Source organism: Grammomys surdaster, unplaced genomic scaffold (assembly GCF_004785775.1).
Source record: "Grammomys surdaster isolate TR1022 unplaced genomic scaffold, NIH_TR_1.0 125951, whole genome shotgun sequence".
NCBI lineage: Eukaryota > Metazoa > Chordata > Mammalia > Rodentia > Muridae > Grammomys > Grammomys surdaster.
In genome coordinates this window covers 3,028,246-3,046,612 of record NW_021620772.1, presented here as the reverse complement: position 1 = coordinate 3,046,612, position 18,367 = coordinate 3,028,246, and the positions used below count along the sequence as shown (strand labels likewise).

Sequence of the window (18,367 nt, the reverse complement as noted above, 5' to 3'; positions counted from 1 at the left end):
GTGATATGGGAAGGGCTTCTCTTTATCTTCTCTCTGCTTGTCAATTCAAAAGAGGACTAGAAATTCATTCTTGCTAGTGAGACTGTTGTCCCAGAGTGGGTTATGTCATCTAGAAATCTTTGAGGCCGTAAAAGGTCCTAAGAACACCACTGCAGTAATGTGATGGATGCATGCATGCATGCATGCATGGATGAATGCGCACAAGGATGTTTGTCAGAGTTTTGCCACCTCGATCAGGGCAGTGGAAGGATCATGACTTGTGCAGAAGTCTTAAAAACACAACACAATGAGACAGAAACCCAGGGTCCTAATTTAAAATAGTCACTTCTTTAATGATTCTTTGTGAGGTGATGAGGTTCATTGTAACTGTATTTAAGGAGAGTAATTGTCTTTGAATTGTATTGGTCATTTGTTGGTTTTTTTCCACAACCATCAAAAGTTGTCATTTGCAAGTGTGTGAGAGACAACTGCAGATTCTCTTTGGCTCTCATCAGCTCCATAGTAGACACCCACTGGGCCTCCATCTCTGAACATAAAGATTTTATTTGAAAAAGAAAGACAGAACAAATGAAACACAGAAACACAGAAACAATGTGTTTGTGGGTGGGTAAATGTGTTGTCCAGACACCCAGAAAAACCTCTCTAGTTCAATTGCTATAAGCTCCTGAAAAGGACAAATATTCTTTTTGATAAATAGCAGGTTTTTATAAAGCATTATAGTTTATAGACATCTAGTTATTTAGAGATGTAACATTCATTAATTTGTTTGTTTGACCTGTTTGGATCATTATAATTTAGTCATCAACCAAACAAGACACAGCTATAAACAAGATGATGTGTGGGCATAGGGGTAGGAAAGAAGGGGTCGTTGGAGGTAGAAAGATGCTTGCGCCCACATCACTAATAGAACATAGGCACCTCCGACCTCTCATTCTCCACGCTTTTCTTTTTGAGATAGTCTCACTAAACAACCCAGGCTGGTGTGAACAAGACTCTTGGAAAGAAGCTGTGTCTGCCAAGACTGATTAACTAATTAAAGCTTCAGTGATGTGGAGGGGTTGGAATGTTGTCAGTCAAGAGATTAAATTGCCATTCCTTGCCCACCTCCATGTGGGAACTAGCAATCTGTGAATAATAGAGAAAAACATCTTTTGAAATCAGCTAACTTAGCAGACCACTGGCTTACACCAAAGCTATGGCTGTCGTCAGATAACATCTGAGGCTAAAACCAAGTAGTCTTTCCCTAACTTGCTACAACCACCCCTCTAATGTACCATCAATATATTTTAAACTTGTCTTGGCTAAATAACTTTTTTTGTTCTGTAAAACTATAAAACTCCATAAAACTGCATCCACGGAGAAACATGGGATTTAAGATAACCTGAATCTGTGTTACCAAGCCATGATCACTGAAAATGGCTCCAGAGTAAAAGATCCCTTATTCCCTTTAAGGAGCTTTGGTTTTGTTCCTTTTGCATTGACACTGGTCTTGAACTCACTATGTAGCCCAAGCTGAGCTTGATCTCATGAAGATCTTCCTGCATCAGCTTTCCACAAGCCGGTAATGCAAATGTGTGTCACCATCACCAGCTAGCACACTGTGCTTTTGGAAGTACTATAAGGCTGGAGGAACAAAACTTTGCCCTGGGTTTCTCATAGACATTTCCTTCTTCCTGTGAACTAGGTCTTTGATTGCCATTTTCTTCCCAATGAAGTAAAGTATGTTCACAATGGATGCCCAATTCTGGACGAAGACTCTGTGAAGCTTAGACTTTACAGGTGAGTGGCGTAGAACCCTTTCTTTTTATTTTATTTTATTTTATTTTATTTTATTTTATTTTATTTCTGCCAGATAGTTATGCTGTGTACTCCGTGGGCATTTTCTATGACTATATGTTGTCATGTGGGAGTCTAGTAAAAAACTAATCGGCAGTAGTGGGCGATCCGAGTGGGTGAGGCATCCATTGCAGCCAGCGTCCCACTCTTTCGTCTCTTCCTCCTTAGGCCCTTTCTACAGATTACTAACTTCATTTTATTTTCCTCCAGTCTTAGGCAGAGGTTTCTGTTACTGCATCTCATTACTTAACTTTGATAGTTCAACCCATTACTGTGGCAAAAGTCACTCATACAAGTTCCTTATGAGAATCTGATAGACATTTATTACAAAATTGAATGAAATCTTTCAGTTTGACTGCCAGCTGCTTAGTTATAGGAAGCACAATATTTTTCATTTTTAGATGTTTAAAATCAATTATGAAATTAAGTGTAGATTTACAATAGAATCTTATAAAACATCTCCCACCTGTATACACAAGGGAAAAACCTATGCTTATACAAAAGCTTATGAAAAATGCTAACCCTGTAACCTCATTCATAATAGATAAAATGCTGAATGAATTGATGAATGGTATAACCATACAATGGAATATTATTCAGCCACAAAAACTAATGATGTCCTGATTTGTGCAACATGAGCTAACCCTAAAAACATTAGGTCAAATGAAAGCAGCCAGGCACAAAAGAACCAGTATTATATGGTTACATTTATATGAAATACCTTAATAGGCAGTTCCACAGACACAGAAAGTATATTAGTGGTTGCCAGAAGCTGGAGGAGGGGCAACTGGGGAATGACTACATGTAGTTGCCACCACCATGGCATGGCACCAAGAGATTCCCTAGGAAGCTACAACATTGATACAAAGGGCTGTTTGATCTTCCCAAACTTTAGAGCCCAAACCAAATAAAGTTCAAAGAACTTTCCAGGAAAGGCTAGGAAAACTGATGTGTCCTATCAGCTTCCAGACCCTTTGACTTTCTAGCACATAGGAGAATTGGGGAGGGACCTGTGCAAGACAGGGTTACAGGAGCTGTGGTGCACTTGGTTTTAAGGACATTTGTAATAGAGCATTCAGAAGGGCTGGAGGCAAGGGTCCAGGGAGCAGTTTGCTTTCCTTGAATCTCCTCTTCAGCTTCTTTGTTAAGTTGTCTGACTGTTGTTGCCTCCGTTTCCTCATTGGTGAGAGGGGATGGACAATGCTATTGCAGGGTCCAGTCATGTTGTGGTGAAGGCCTTCTCAGCACAGCTGGACCACATTACAAGCTCATCAGTTCAGAGTCGTGTTGTCAGGCACCCTCATTATGTATCCCCTTTCTCATTTCTACAGCATGATGATGCATCTCCATTTGCCTCTGCAAATGCCCCAGAACACAAGTGTTACGGCAATAACATGTATTCATTCGGTTTACATGGCAAGTGCTGAGCTCAACACTCCAATAGGCATTTCTGAAGGACAAAAGATCTTGATACTCAGCACTTCTTCTGTCCTAAGTTGAAACTCAACCCAGCCTTTTTGCTTTTAAATTATGCTCTTATATGTGCTAGAAGTGAGGCTCCAAGGTCCCAGTTAGATATTAGGATGGATGGTGAATTTGAGAGCAGGGTTTGCAAGAGACATGTGTAAGGAGGGAGTGGCAAAAACAAAAACAAAAAGAAAAACAAAAACCAAACAACAGCAACAGCAACAAACATTGACACAGAAGTGGAGACGAAGCCATAGGAAATGGAGCCAAAATTCCATCCGAAAAAAGAGGCAGGAGGAAATGGAGCCAAATTCCATCTGAAGTACATATTTTGTGAAGGACAACTTTTGTTGTTATTTTATTTTGGTTTTGATTTTCTTTGAAATAGCGTCTTGCTCAGTTGCCCAGGATAGCCTCAAATGCAGTCTGTATCCCAGGCTGTTCTCAAACTGGTAATAAAACTGATCAGTGAGTTTTATTAAAAAGCCAGGATTGCCTGAAAGGCCTCCTTTGTCTGAGTCTGAATGGAAGGGGCATGGTAAGGTCTTGGGGTATGCTGTCAAGACCCCGGCTCTCACCTCCCAGACTTTGAGCTAACACTCCGGGAGGAAGTGCTTCAGGTGGGATTAGAAGCATACATCACCACATCTGGTTCATAAGGGCAATCTTTACGATAAGTGTACAAGTCTCAGAAGAATCTGAGCACCAATAAACATGACCTCTATCCTGCTCTCGCTCCAGGTTTACTGAAACAGACACTTTCATGGAAACCTTTCTCTTGCGGGTCTATCTTGTGGAACCAGACTGTAACATCATCCGTCCGAGCAGCAATGTGTTGGAAGTGACTGAATTCTATGGCTTATCCCAAGCCATTGATAAGAACCTGCTCCAATTTGATTATGACAGGACAGGTAGCCTGGACTGCACCATCAGACTAGACCCAGTTAGGACTCAGCTGCCAGCCCACGGCAAACTGGTTGTGGTGAATCGTAAGTCAGAGGGACCTCGTGGAGATCAGCCACAAAGCTTTTTCTCTGAGACACGTATGTATCTCTTAGCAGTTAAGGTTACTAAAACGGAACAAAATGTCTAAATGCTCATCTTTCATTTTGACAAAGAGTTCTGCTTAACAAATATAGTTTTTAGCTTGTTGAAATCTCTAAGCTATAGGTTTAGTGAGATGGCTTAGTGGGTAATGCACTTGTTACCAAGCCTGACCTGAGTTCAACACCTGTAACCTACATGGTAGAAGAAGGAAGACTACTCCTCCAAATTGTCCTCTGATCTCCAAAGTCATACTGAGGCACAAGTTCTTTTGGATGGGGATACACACACACACACACACACACACACACACACACACACACACGGGCTAGTGGGATGGATGGTTCACTTGGTGAGGACACTGGCCTCCAAGCCTGATAGCCTGAATTTGATTATCAGGCCTACATGGTGGAAGGGAAAAACTAACTTCCAAAAACCAAATAAAATTAAAATTAATCTAAAATCACATTCAAAAAACAAAAGAAAGATATACATTAGTTAAGCCTGTGGACTTGGAATCATAATCAGAAACACCTGGGTTTGATGTTTGTACTTTCCCTTGCTAGTTTAGTTATCAACGGTTTTAGCCTCTGTTAGATGGGAAAAGACAGCAGCCATTCTATAGGGCTGTGTAAAGAGGGAGTAAGGACACAGTGTGCTTAGCACAGGTCTGGCCCATTACACTGCTCATGAGCTTCCATCTATGATTATAGCAACAGACATCAGTGGAGAGAGGAGTGTGCTCTTTACTGAGTATTATTGGGTTGTGTCTACTAAAGACTGCAACCAGGATTGACATCCAGAACGTTGATTGAAACGCCCCTTTAGTATCCATTCAGTTACTATATTCTACAGCACTCCCTGTGTTAGACATATACTCAGTACATTTTAAACACTTGCTATCTGAATAGTAGTGTTCTAGCGATCATAGGAAGGCCTAGAAATAACTGTAGCATTACCTCGAATTTTTGACAGAAGCTTACAGCTAAAACATCAATCCATTTTGTCATCACAGCCATTGGATTAAGAAGCAAAGTACCTATATCATGTATTATGGAAATGAGAGTGCCTGAGCTCCGTTCCCCAGCAAGAGTGAAAATATAGCAGGAAGAGACAGAGTCTTTTAGGGGTAGCTCGGGTTTCAAAAAGTCAGAACAGGCTTGTTCAAGGGGCAAGGGAAGGGTTAAGGGAATGTTTGCTAAGAAGACCAACCAGGGGCAAGGAGGTGAGATTCTGTGGGTAGATAGTCCACATTAGGTTGTATAGTGTAAACAGAGGCAGTGGCTGAGCTGTGAATGTCCAACAGTGAGCCACTGGCATATTTGTCAGAGGTATTCAAACACCACAGAACTCCTCTTTAATTATTTTTTCCTCAGCCTAACTTTTGGTAGGCGAACCCTGATGAGACAACTGGTCAACCAGTTTTTTGTTTCTGTTTTTTAGTAAAGGAGTTTATGACCTTTCAAAAGAATAACAATCTAGTGGGTGAATAATTGGAAGGTGCATGCACAAGTGTCCTGGGGCAGTGAGTGAGGCTGTGTCCAAGGCAGGAAGATGCATTTTGAGTTTGTATATTCACTGTGTTCAAGCATCTGTCTTAATGCAGTGCTGTGCATTCTAGAGCTAGGGGCAGGACTGAAGTGTCTGGATGGAAGCTGTGCCCTGGGATCGAAGCAAGTGGCAAGTCTGAAAGTGAGCTGTGAGGAGTTTCTGCTGATGGGATTTCACTACCAACACATGCAGCCCCCTTCACCCAACATTGATTACATAGCCATTCAGTTGGATCTCACGGACAGAAGGAGTAAAACCGTATACAAGGTAGAGTTTGGAGTTGTGTGTTGGTGTGTTTACCTGGTTCACTGTAAGACAGTAGTTCTATATGGATGCCCATGCTAGTGTCTATGAAGAAGAGTACTTGTGTTGCTGATGGCACAGCTTCAGGCTTGTAGGTTGTGCTTAAATATAGTTTTCCAAAAAAAAAAAATCCACAATGAATCTGGCTAGGCACTAGCAATGGTGGTCTCACCAACCCCCATGGCCAGCTTGAGACTTGTAATATACCAACCAGATTTATAACGGTAAATCTCCAACCTCAAAAATGCCCACACAAAGAATATAAAATCTAATCAATATAAATACAAGCTGCCTGCCTAGATAGGGTAAAAATCCCCTCCACTGCTCGATTGCCCATCTATGAAATCCCTGGCTACCTGCAGCTCCTTCAGGCCACATGGCCCCAGCTCATCTTCTCCTTCTTCCATCTTCTTCTGTCCTCTGTCTTGTCTCTCTCTGTCTCTTCTTCCACTTTCCCTTCTCTAAAACTTTCAGCTCTGCCTTTTTCTAGTGTTCCCCTTTTCCTCTTTGACATCAAGGCATCTGCTCTGTAAGACCACAAGGGACAGAGAGGCAAGGCAGCCTAGTATCTTGGCTACAGCAGACTATCATTTGTGCTCCTCCAGACCTGAGGATAGAGGGCTGAGGGGATGGTTTCCCAAAGGCTCTTCTATGTCTTCATTTTCCTCTTCCTCTGTGATTTTTCACACTGAACTGATGATCAAAAGAAGATGAAACTTTATGAACTATTTCGCATGTTACTCTGGTATTCACATATTCTACAGTTTATTTGGGAAGGTGGGGAAACAGTGACCCTGCTGACACACCCCATATTTATGCCAGTATGAGATGATCCAGGGGACTGTGGGTAAGCCCTCCAGTGCTGCTCTTTGCCTTCCCACTAGCGTTTCTCCCTATAAACCCAGGCTAATGGTGAACATCACTACTCAAGGAATTGGTGATTCCCTAAAAGATTAGAAAATGATGAAACAAGACCACAGAATTTTGTAGTTAAGGTCTGGAAGTGAAACTTAGGGTAATTTTGACTAATTGATCACCCAAATGAGCCAGGAAGCTTTTCAAAGCTCAGGTTTGCCTATCTGTCGTTACTAGTTATAAAAACTGGTAACCAGATTACTTGCGTTCATATATATGTTTAACTAACCATCTGATTTTAGACTTTATGTCTCACTTTCTTCATCTTAAATAAGGCTACTAGAACCTAACTCTCAGTAACTGAGGGGATTTATTAAATTATAAAGTCCTTGCTACAAAGCTTGGCATGTGCTAAGCATGTGTATATTATTGGTAGTGTAAATAGCTATGGAACCTATGATCAACCAGTTAAACAAAATAGTGGGGGCCAGCCTCTTGTTTCACAGTGGTGGTCTTACTATTTACATGTGGTTGTCTTAGGGTCGACACACTCAAAACTGGATTGTATTTCCCTAGCACATATTGTCTGGTTGGTTTGTCATGAAACCCTTTCATTATCAATGACTTCTTACCTCCATTTAAACAGCTGATATTTTTCTTTCTGATTGATTTTTCATAATTGTCCCCTCACTGTGTCAAAAGGTTTATTTGTATTTTTAGGTCAGTTTCATTGTGAGATTGTCCGTCTAAAGGAACCTCTTGGTTTCCTAAGTCTTAACCTACTATGTAGTCATTAATAAGTCACAGAACATTCATTTGTAGATGTGAAGACAGTGTGCTCATTAAAGAAAACATTAAAAGCATGGGAATATAGGAAGAAAATAAAACTGATTTTATTGATAACCATTTGTCTTACAGTCAGACACACAGTGGGCATGTGTGCCCCAGAGCTCATTTTGTTCCATAGCATCAATTCACCTGTGAAGCTTTAATTAATTAATTAATTTATTTATTTATTTATTATCAGTCCTGGGGATTGAATGGAGACTCTCATGTATGCTAGGAAAGTACTCTACCCACTGAGCAACACCCCTACCCCAGGCCAATTTTTTCTATGCCTTTAAAAGGCATTCTCCTCACCTTTATTTTTGCAACACCTAAGGTTAGGGTTTATTGCACAGTGAAGTGCAAGAAACAGTTTTTCTCCATATAGCCAAAATTTACAGAACTATTTGATAAAGATATTTACTTGTTTTGTTGAAACAAGTTTCTACAAAACTTGATAGTAGAAAATCCTTCCATTGTGTAAAAAGACTAATAGGCCAACTTTCTGTTCTCTGGTTTCCCGTGCTGCTTTCTTTTCTGGTACCTTCCCACTCTAAATCCCCCTGCTTTGTGACCTGATTTGTGTCAGTGAGGGCCTTCTCACCCCTCATACTTACAACTTTCTTGGCCATTCTTGCCTAATTTGGGGTTCCAGATTAATCAAACAGGTGATTTTTAAAGCCTCTAAGTTGGTTTAAACCAATGCTTGATTCACATTGAAAATTCTTTGAGGAGAGGAGCTGGAGTGTCAGAACTTTGCCATGCTGAGTCTTTTTGTTCAGAACGAACACCTCGCTGCCCTCTGACAAATGTCTTTGTACATGTGTATGGAAGGAAACTTGCTCCATGTGAGCCGAGCACTTTACTAAATCCAGTCCTGAGGAGTTCTTATGGAACTACCAGGAACAGAATGGCGTCTTTTCATTGGTTATTGATGATAAATAGGAAAGCAACTTTTTGGTGTAATTTTCTTTTATCTGGCTTCTTTCCTAAATTCAATTATTTTAAGAAATTTTCAATTCTCTGGGCTTCAAAAGACCATAATTATATCTTCACTAATGATGATAATTTGGGCCTTTCTTTTCCTGTAATTATTCTCTTTACTTCTGCTCTCCTCCACACTGGTTTGACCAGAACAATACTAAATATAATGTTGCTTGTAGGCATTTTTTGTCCGGGTAGTCTATCTGTATTTCAGCTGTACACGTTGTCCTTTTCAAAGCTTCTTTCCTTGGTTCCATCGATATGAAATGAATGTGGCCACTCTTTGGTCCTTTTCCACATCATAAACTTGGGTTACACTCTTACTTTCTATCTTTCTATGAATCCTAAGTGTCTTTCCTGTGAGGCCCATATAACTGGGCATTTTCTCAAAATTTTAGGATATTTCTTTCTTGATTAAGGAAATATAAAGTATTTTATGGTAATAATGGATATATGTGGATTTTTTCCCCCATCATTTTACTCATGTGTTCATGTCAGTTAAAAAGGAAATGTCTTCCTAGCATGTGCAAAGCCTTAAATTGTTACACAGTAATACACACATTCTTGTTCTCTCTCTCTCTCTCTCTCCCTCTCTCTTTGTATCTTTCTGTCTCTCTCTGTCTCTCTGTCTCTCTTTCTCTGTCACACACACACACACACACACACACACACCCTACATACATGTCTTATAGAATAAAGTATATTTCATGAACTTATTTTTACCTATCTGAAAGTCTTTTCTTCCACTTTATGTTTTATTTAATTTTATAACATATTCCACAGGCTGGAAATAATCACTTAGTGTTCCAGTGCTTTTCTAGCATGCATGCAGTGTGGATTGATTTCCAGCACCACAGGAAAGCAAACTAATATTCTTTAACCTATATTAATAGCATTTAAAGTTCAGAATTGCAGGGAGCTCTTTGGAGTCCTTCCTACGCTTGGTGAAGACTGATCTGATCAATCTTTTCTTCTGGCATTTCCCAGGCTCTATCAACACCATTGGCAAGTTCACTTCTAATGTAAAGCTATTGTGTCTTATATATCATCTATCTTTTAAGTAAGTAAGCACTATAGATTTTTTTGTTTTACATTTCAAAGAATACTTTTATTTAAATTTAGCTCTGCACATATTTGCTTTCAATGTTCAGTCCTAGTCCTTTAAAACCACAATTTACCTTCACTGTTGTTTTCCAGTAAAACATCATAGGTAGATACTTGGGTCCCGGGTACCTCAGAATATGTCTTTCTCACTATAGGGAAAAAGAGGGCTGTCTCCTCTGATTCTCCTTCGAGTGCCTCTTTTTCCAGATGTTGCTGGCCAGTTTGAGAACCTTTGGGCTGGTGCTTTGCCTGGGGCATTGAGAGGGACGAGGTGGCGGGGAGAGAGATCCTACTTGCTCAGGAACTGATAGAATATAATTTCATGCTCTCTGAGCTTGGCAGATGTTTTAAGCTGCTTTGTTGTCTCAGGGGCAATTTCCTGATTTCTCTGGAAAGCTCCAGAGAAGCTCAGACATCGTTTGCTGATATACCGAAGGACAGGTTGGCTCTATTAATGTCTCTAATTCCTAAATCTCAGGGTATTCCAACATAGAAGTGGAAACTCTGTACTCCCAAGTATTAAATGTGGATTAGCTACCATTTTTCTACTTCTGATGACTTAGATTTCTTGGGGGTGGGCCCTGAAGCATGTCCCACCTATAAGACTTGACCAGGAACATTCTTTCCCAATGCCTGAGGCAAGGGGCATGGCATTACCCCAGCCCCAGCCTTCATGGGTTTGGAAGTCAGCATAGCACCCTGCTCTCCAGATAGGTCATCTCGTATCTCTCTCAGTATATCTACATTCCTCTAGTGAATGAGAGTATTCCAGTGTCTGGAACCAACAGACTCACATACATTTTTGAATATAGCATGTTTCTTACTTTTGAAATCTTTCTCTTTCTTTCTTTCTTTCTTTCTTTCTTTCTTTCTTTCTTTCTTTCTTTCTTTCTTTCTTTCTTTCTTTCTTTCTTTCTCTCCGAACTTCAGGACTGATACAGGATATCATCAGTCAGTCTTTCACCTAGATAAAGTGAAGAACTTGCCTGAACATTCCTTTCTAACACCAGGCTCAATACTCAGAGTTCAGGTGTGTGGGATAAATGTCACTTGGATCACTGAGCCTGCTTCTCTCAACAGTGGGTCACATCAGTCCTATAATAGCAAGAATCTACTGCTCTGAGCTTCTTCTTCTTCCCATACCCTCACGGAGACCTTGCATACCATGGTGCCCTTTTATGAGTGTAGAAGATCTCGAACTTTCGGCTCCTTCATTTCGGGAGGATGCATGTCTAGTTGAGTGGTCAATTGCTGTTCCCTTCTGTTAGGCAAATGGACAATCCTCTTTCTGTTTCACAAGTTCACAGGGTGAAGACCCTTCTCCCCCAGAGTTTCCCTACCCTCTTTGAAACCACATGGCCCAAGAAGATTAGTCTGTGCCAGACACTTCCTGGTGCTTTACTTTCACAGTTTCATTTAATACATAGGAGTCTATAGTTTTCATTTATAGGTGAGAGAAACATGAAATTTAGGAATTACAGAAACAAACAACAGCTACTGAAGAAGCAATCGCGGGACTGGAGCGAGAGTCAACAGTTAAGAACACTCTGTTCTTGCAGAAATCAGTGCTCACACTGTGGCTCAAAACCAGTTATATCTCCAGTTCCAGGGGATCTAATGCCCTTTTCTGACCTCTGTTGGCTTTTGTATGAATGTGATGTGTAGTGCCAGGGAAATGTTGGTGATCCACAAAAAACACAGACAGGAGCCAATCTGATGCAACTCACAGCAGTGTTTTTATTCTATTCGAGCTAGCTCGGGCCCCCCAATGCTTCACCATCACTCAGGATGGTTTTGGTGGTGAGGGAGCCCTGAATGTCTATGGGGCAGGGCTTTATAATAAGCAATAAGCAGGGAGTACATGTGCAAGCATCTAATTGGAAAGTTACTGTGGCCTTTAACATAATTGGCTGGTGCTGGAAGTCATATCATAAACTTAATTTCTGCTCCCCTCTGCATTGGTGGTCATTAGGCAGGGTGTGGGCTTGTAACCTGGGGGTGCAGATTTGTTAAAGTAATAACTTGGAGACACTGATCTTGTTGAGGGTGTAATCTGGAAACGCTGATCTTGTTGGGGACTAGCCTAGAGACTGGAGCTAGGCTCAGGTTTTGCTGGGATCAACTTGGAAACTAACCTGTTAGCTTTGGCATCTCAGATGCATATACTCAGACACACACCGAAACAAATACATAATTTGTAAAGGTACAATCACACACATTGTTCTTTCTGATATCAAAGTAGATGCTCCCACTCCAAACCTTTTGTGCACAATGGACTCACTGGGAGCTCTAGAGTGGCAGTTTTCTAGTTTCCTCCTTGGAATAATGAAGTGAACACCTGGAGGTGGTTCCTGGTGGTCAGCAGGTGATTCTAACATGTAGCTGGTGGTCACAGCTGGAGCATCCTCTAGTCTGTAGCTTCGGTACATGCCATGACATTAACCATGCACATTACAACTTCATTCACACCATTCTCTCTCTCTTTTATTTTTTACTCTCTTTCAAAAGTCAGAGAGCGCGTGGTTGCCTGTCTATATCAGAGTTGGCATTCCTAACCAGGCTCCAAGGGCTGCGTTCATGGCCATGTTTGTTCTGGAGGTGGACCAGTTCATACTGACCCCTCTGACCACCTCCGTTCTGGACTGTGAGGAGGATGAGACTCCGAAACCCTTGTTGGTGTTTAACATCACTAAAGCCCCACTCCAGGGCTATGTGACCCACCTGCTGGATCATACCAGGCCCATCTCTTCATTCACCTGGAAGGATCTCAGTGACATGCAAGTTGCCTACCAGCCACCAAACAGCAGTCACCCTGAGAGGAGGCATTACGAGGTAAGAAGGAAGGAAAAAGAAGTGTCCAGCCTGGTAAATCTCTAAAAAGTATTTGAAAGTCTGTTTCCATTAACCCCTGGGCCTGCTAGATACTCAGTTTCTCAGAAGTGACTTGATTTCTGCAAGTCACAATGTAATACAGTTCACGGCTTCCTGAAGAGACATTGGTGTGGCAGATTAAAAGAAGGTGTTTTGTCTTGCTGAGCAGTGGCTTCAGCTCCAGTCTACAGCTGCCTTGTTGAAATCTGGGTGGACTGCATGTGGCTGTAGCTCTGAGTTGTCGAAAGAAATCAGAAGTCTACACTGAGGCTATAGTCCTGAGGGGCATGGAAAGGGTGGAGACAGGAGATTGCTGGCTGATAGCCTAGCTACAGGTTCAGTAAGAGACCCTATCCCAAGAAAATAAGGCCGATAGAACAGGACACAAAACATCCTCCTCTGACCTTGTGCACACTCAGACTTGTGCCTTTGAAGTGTAGAGATTCTCTATATAATACCATGTTCTTACATACATATACACATAAAAATAATGTATAAGTATATGTAATAAGTATATGTTCCAAAATAGCTAATATAGAGGATACCTATGTTCCTAACATTGGGAAATGATACATACACGAGATGATAGTACAAATATGCCAGTTACCCTGATCTGATTAGGGCACAGTGTGTAGGCATGTGTGTCTGTGTGATACTACACTCAAAATGTATACAATCATGATCAACTAAAGAATTAAAAACAATCAAAAGTAATACCTAGCAATGAAATGAGTGACCTCACAAAATAAGTTACTTCATATAAGAAAATAACACCCTGTTCACATGGAGGTTTTAATAAAATAGTTCATAAGCGCCCCTCACTGGAAACAGTGAGATTTTATTTAAGTGAAATGTCTTGAAAGGGCAATTGTATAGAGACATAAAACAGATGTCGGCACTTGGACAAGCTGGGTGGTAAGGAGAAGAAGGCATAGTGATGGGTGTGAGGACCTGTGGTATAATGGAAAAGCGATGGAGTTCATTTAGGAGAAGATTGTGCAACCTGGTAAATTTATGTGCACTTAAAAAGAGTGGTTTATATGCCTTTTTTCTCAATTGGTTATAAAATTAATTTTAAAAGTAGAATTACATTTAAAACAGGAGAGAACAGCAACATCAAACCTGGATCCATCTTTGCTTCTTGTGTGTGTCTGTGCATTTACGTGTATATGTATGTGTGTGTGTGTATGTCTGTGTGCATCTGTGCATCTTCTGTGTGTGTGTGCATACATGTGTGTGTCTGTATATCTTCTGTGTGTGTGTGCATACATGTGTGTGTATGCCTGTGTGTGTCTGTGTATCTTCTGTGTCTGTGTCAGTGTGTGTGTATGTCTGTGCATGTGTGTGTGTGTGTATGTCTATCTGTGTGTGTCTGTATATGTCAGTGTGAATGTATGTGTATATATGTGTGTATGTGTGTGTGAGTGTGTGTCTATATGTCTGTGTCTCTCTGTGTGTGTTTATGTGTACATGTAGCTCAGAATTGATGAGTCTTTAAGCCTGAATGTATCTGTGTGGCTCATGCTAATCTGTTTGTTTCCAGATGGAGCTGGAGGTGTACGACTTCTTCTTTGAGAGGAGCACCCCCATCACCGTCCACATCTCCATCAGAACAGCAGACACAAATGCCCCTCGGGTGTCCTGGAATACAGGTGTGGGTGTGGTCCTAAGGGAAATGCAAGGAAGTGAATGGGTCAGAAAACTCCTTTTATTCCATTTCATTCATGAGGCAGCTTGGCTAAGAGTAAGACAGAAAGACAAGGTCTCCAACTCAGTTTTTGCAGAGGGGTGGAAGCAAGGTGCAGCCTGGAACCCACTGTCCTGTTTTTGTTGGGTTGCATGGAAACCAAAGTAAGTAAATAAGAACTTAAGCAGCTTTTAAAGGGGGCTTTACACTGCCATTCAATTCCAAGTAGACTGGGAATGTGATTTATATATTTAGATCTGATGCAAATGTGGAATGCAAATGGCTTCTCCTTTTCCACTAATACCGTCAATGACATTCAAAACAGACCTCCAAGCAGTGCTGAGGTTGTTCTAGGAGGAATGCATTCACGTCTGATTTCAAGTCTCAGCTTTGACTTATAATTCTGACTGTTCGTGGGATAATGAGAGAAATGACGGACCTGATCAACCAAAGTTGAGTAGCAATGCTACTTTTATGTAGGTTACTGTGTTCTAGTGAGGAGATGGAATCATCCATCCGTATGTGTGATACATGGTGCTCAGATGCATCAAGGGAGCTGCAGGTCTGGGTCTGGCTACAGTAGAAATTACAATCCTTTTGAAAACAAACTTTCACATATTATGAATTTGATATTGGCTATTGTTGAAAAGTTAGAGAATATATTAAATAGGATAACTCTTCATTTTGTTTTCCTCACTGCATATAACATGGATAGAATTGCTCTGAGCATTTTGATGTGTTGATTGTCTTCTAGTCTTCTTGGATGCTCTTATGATATATCCATGATGCCTTGCCTGTGCTGTGTTGTATGTACACATGTCACTACCACCACTTCAAGAACCCAGGAGGCTTCTCAGCAGCCATGGAGCTCATTTGCATATGCTTGCCTTTCTCTTATCTCCACCTTCTCCTTTTCCCCTCCTCTTCCTTTCTAGCTCCTCCTTTCTTTCTTCCTCTCCCCTCTTCTCACTCCTTTCTTTCTGTTTTTGTTGTTGTTGTCGTTTTACAGCCATAGATGTCTTAGCTCAATTTCCCCAGGAAACAGACCTTGAGGTAGATCATATATTGACCCTGTCCTGAAAAGAAAGAGCAGCGGGAACAGAACTGAATAGGACTGTATTTCTTACAGGTTTGAATCTCCTGGAGGGGCAGTCTCGGGCCATCACTTGGGAACAGTTTCAGATCGTTGACAATGATGACATTGGTGCTGTGCAGTTGGTCACCATTGGTGGCCTGCAACATGGACAGCTTACAGTAAGAGGTGAATGATTTACCTGTTCAATTTAAACTTTTGTCTCTTCAAAAGCAAATCACGGGACTAGGGATAATACAGCTGGTAATATGTTTACTGCTCAAGTATGAATCAATCCCCAGAGCTGCACAAAAGGCCTGTGTGGTGGTGTATCAACCAGTTTAGCCAAATTCATGAGGTTCAGATTATCAGTGACAGACTCGTCTCAAAAACCAAGGTGGAAGGAGCTAGAGAGATGGCGTCCAAACTTTAGCATGTATTCACCCTGGGGGTGAGACTTAGTAAAGCACAGGTCGTGGAGTCCCAGCTCCGGAATTTCCAATTAAGTAGGCTCAGATCAGTGCCTGAGATTACATTTCTAATAGTTTCCCATTTGGTGCTGATGCTGCTAGTTGGACAGATGGCTTCCCTATGCTTGATGCCATGATGTGGCAGTGACCTGAGAGCTCATCCACATTTCTCAGAGGCTTACTGATGTTCCAGTTCTCTCATGTTGCCACAGCATATCTGCACACATACCCATTTGTATCTACTTGTGTTTGACAGGATTTGCCAAAAAACCAATAGCATGCATACGAATATATAAGGATGACTTATAGTGTGTGTGTGTGTGTGTGTGTGTGTGTGTGTGTGTGTGTGTGTCTGTCTGTCTGGATACTGAGAAATCTCATGATGTGTTTCTGGAAAGAATTACTCTTTATTGGTATTGTTGCTCTCCTCATGGTGCCGTAAATCCTTTCAGCTCCTTCAGTCTTCACTCTAACTCCTCTATTGAGAACCCCATGATCAGTTCAATGGCTAGTTGTGAGCATCTGCCTCTGAATATGTCTGACTCTTGAAGGCCTCTGAGGAGATATCCATATCAGGCTCTTATCAGCATGCACTTCCTGTCTTCACATCAGCATCTACCTTTGGTGATTGCACATGGGATAGATACTCAGGTGGAGTGGTCTTGAGACGGCCCCTCCTTCAGTTTCTGTCCCTCACTTTGTCTCCATATTTGCTCCCTTGAGTATTTTGTTGCTCCTTCTAAGAAGGACCGAATCACCCTCACTTGGTCTTCCTTCTACCACAGCTCCCAGGGTCTAAACCACCAGCCTGGGAGCACTTAGGGGGGGATCCAGGGCTTCAGCTGAATATGTAAAAGTGGAGGGCCCTGCTGGGCATAGGTGGAAGAAGAGAACCTTGACCTCATGAAGGCTGGATGCCCCAGGGGGTGGGAATTTTGAGGGTGGGGAGGTGGGAGTGGGGGGGTAGATAGAGGTTACATCCACAGAGAAGAAGGAGGAGGGGTGAGGGGATTGGGGGTTCCGAGGGGGTGGTGGGGGATGGGGTAAGGGGACAACATAGGAAATGTGAATAAATCATCCAATAAAAAAAAAAAAAAGAATTACTCTTTATGTTCAGAAAAGCCCATCGAGTAATTCAGTCCTACATCAGGGCTTGAGAACTAGGATAGATGATGAAACAATTCTCTGTCCAATCCAAGGTCAAAGCCCTGGGAAGAGTCCAAAGGCCCACAAAGTCTGGGGATGGAGAGAAGATGAGAGAGAGAGAGAGAGAGAGAGAGAGAGAGAGAGAGAGAGAGAGAGAGAGAGAGAGGATACATACATACATACATACATACATACATATATACATACATACATACATAGACAGACAGACAGACAGACAGACAGACAGCTGATCCTGAGTGCTCACCATGTCTCTGCATTTTTGTCTTAGGTCTACAACTGTCTGGTATCTCTTAGTTGACACTTAAAATCAGCTGCAGCCATCTTATTTTCTCAGTTTCACAGAGTGTCAAGTACTTGTCTCAAGTCCACACAGGTAGTATCCAACACTAGATGCAGCACCCTAGTGCTCACTAAACTGCACAGGGTACAAGCTGTCCTTGAATTATGGTTTTGTTTTTGTTCATTTATTTCATTTTTACATTTTGAGGGTGTCGTAGGGACTATTCCATGTGTTTGAGTTAAAATGTTTCCAGTTTATGATGGTATATGGTGCATAACCCCGTGGTGAGTTTAGGAGCATCTGCATTGCCACTGTTTTCCATAGCTTGCTGTCATGCAGTGATTCCTTTCTCAGTGGCTACCTCTGCTCCCCTCCTTGACCACTCAGCACCATTTCTGCTCTCTCCATCAGAGGGGAAAGGATTTCTCTTCACCGTGGCTGACCTTCAGGCTGGAGTTGTTCGCTATCATCATGATGACAGTGACACCACTAAAGACTTTGTGGCTTTCAGGATATTCGATGGCCAACACAGCAGCCACCACAAGTTTCCAATCAACATCTTGCCTAAAGATGACAGCCCCCCATTCCTCATAACCAATGTTGTGATTGAACTAGAAGAGGGGAAGACCATCTTGATCCAAGGGTCCATGCTGAGAGCTTCAGACATGGACTCCAGTGATGACTATATCTTCTTTAATATCACGAAGTACCCACAGGCTGGGGAGATTATGAAGAAGCCAGAGCCAAGATTGATAGGTAAGATCTAGGCATATAAGACAGTTTGAATGGATTTAAATATTATTTTTAAGATTTATTTATTTTATGTATATGAGTATACTGTAGCTGTCTTC

At 41.6% G+C, this 18,367-nt stretch overlaps 1 protein-coding gene across 1 annotated transcript in view; it reads left to right on the top strand.

Annotated features, from left to right (window-relative positions):
- Positions 1-18,367, top strand: part of Frem1 (FRAS1 related extracellular matrix 1) — a 148,672-nt gene that overhangs the window by 32,052 nt on the left and 98,253 nt on the right. Inside the window, exons 3-9 of the mRNA XM_028753636.1 lie at positions 1,685-1,779; positions 4,045-4,346; positions 5,969-6,165; positions 12,478-12,801; positions 14,384-14,492; positions 15,657-15,788; positions 17,928-18,272. Of these exons, the coding sequence (XP_028609469.1) occupies positions 1,685-1,779; positions 4,045-4,346; positions 5,969-6,165; positions 12,478-12,801; positions 14,384-14,492; positions 15,657-15,788; positions 17,928-18,272 (1,504 nt within the window). The remainder of the gene's footprint in view (positions 1-1,684; positions 1,780-4,044; positions 4,347-5,968; positions 6,166-12,477; positions 12,802-14,383; positions 14,493-15,656; positions 15,789-17,927; positions 18,273-18,367) is intronic.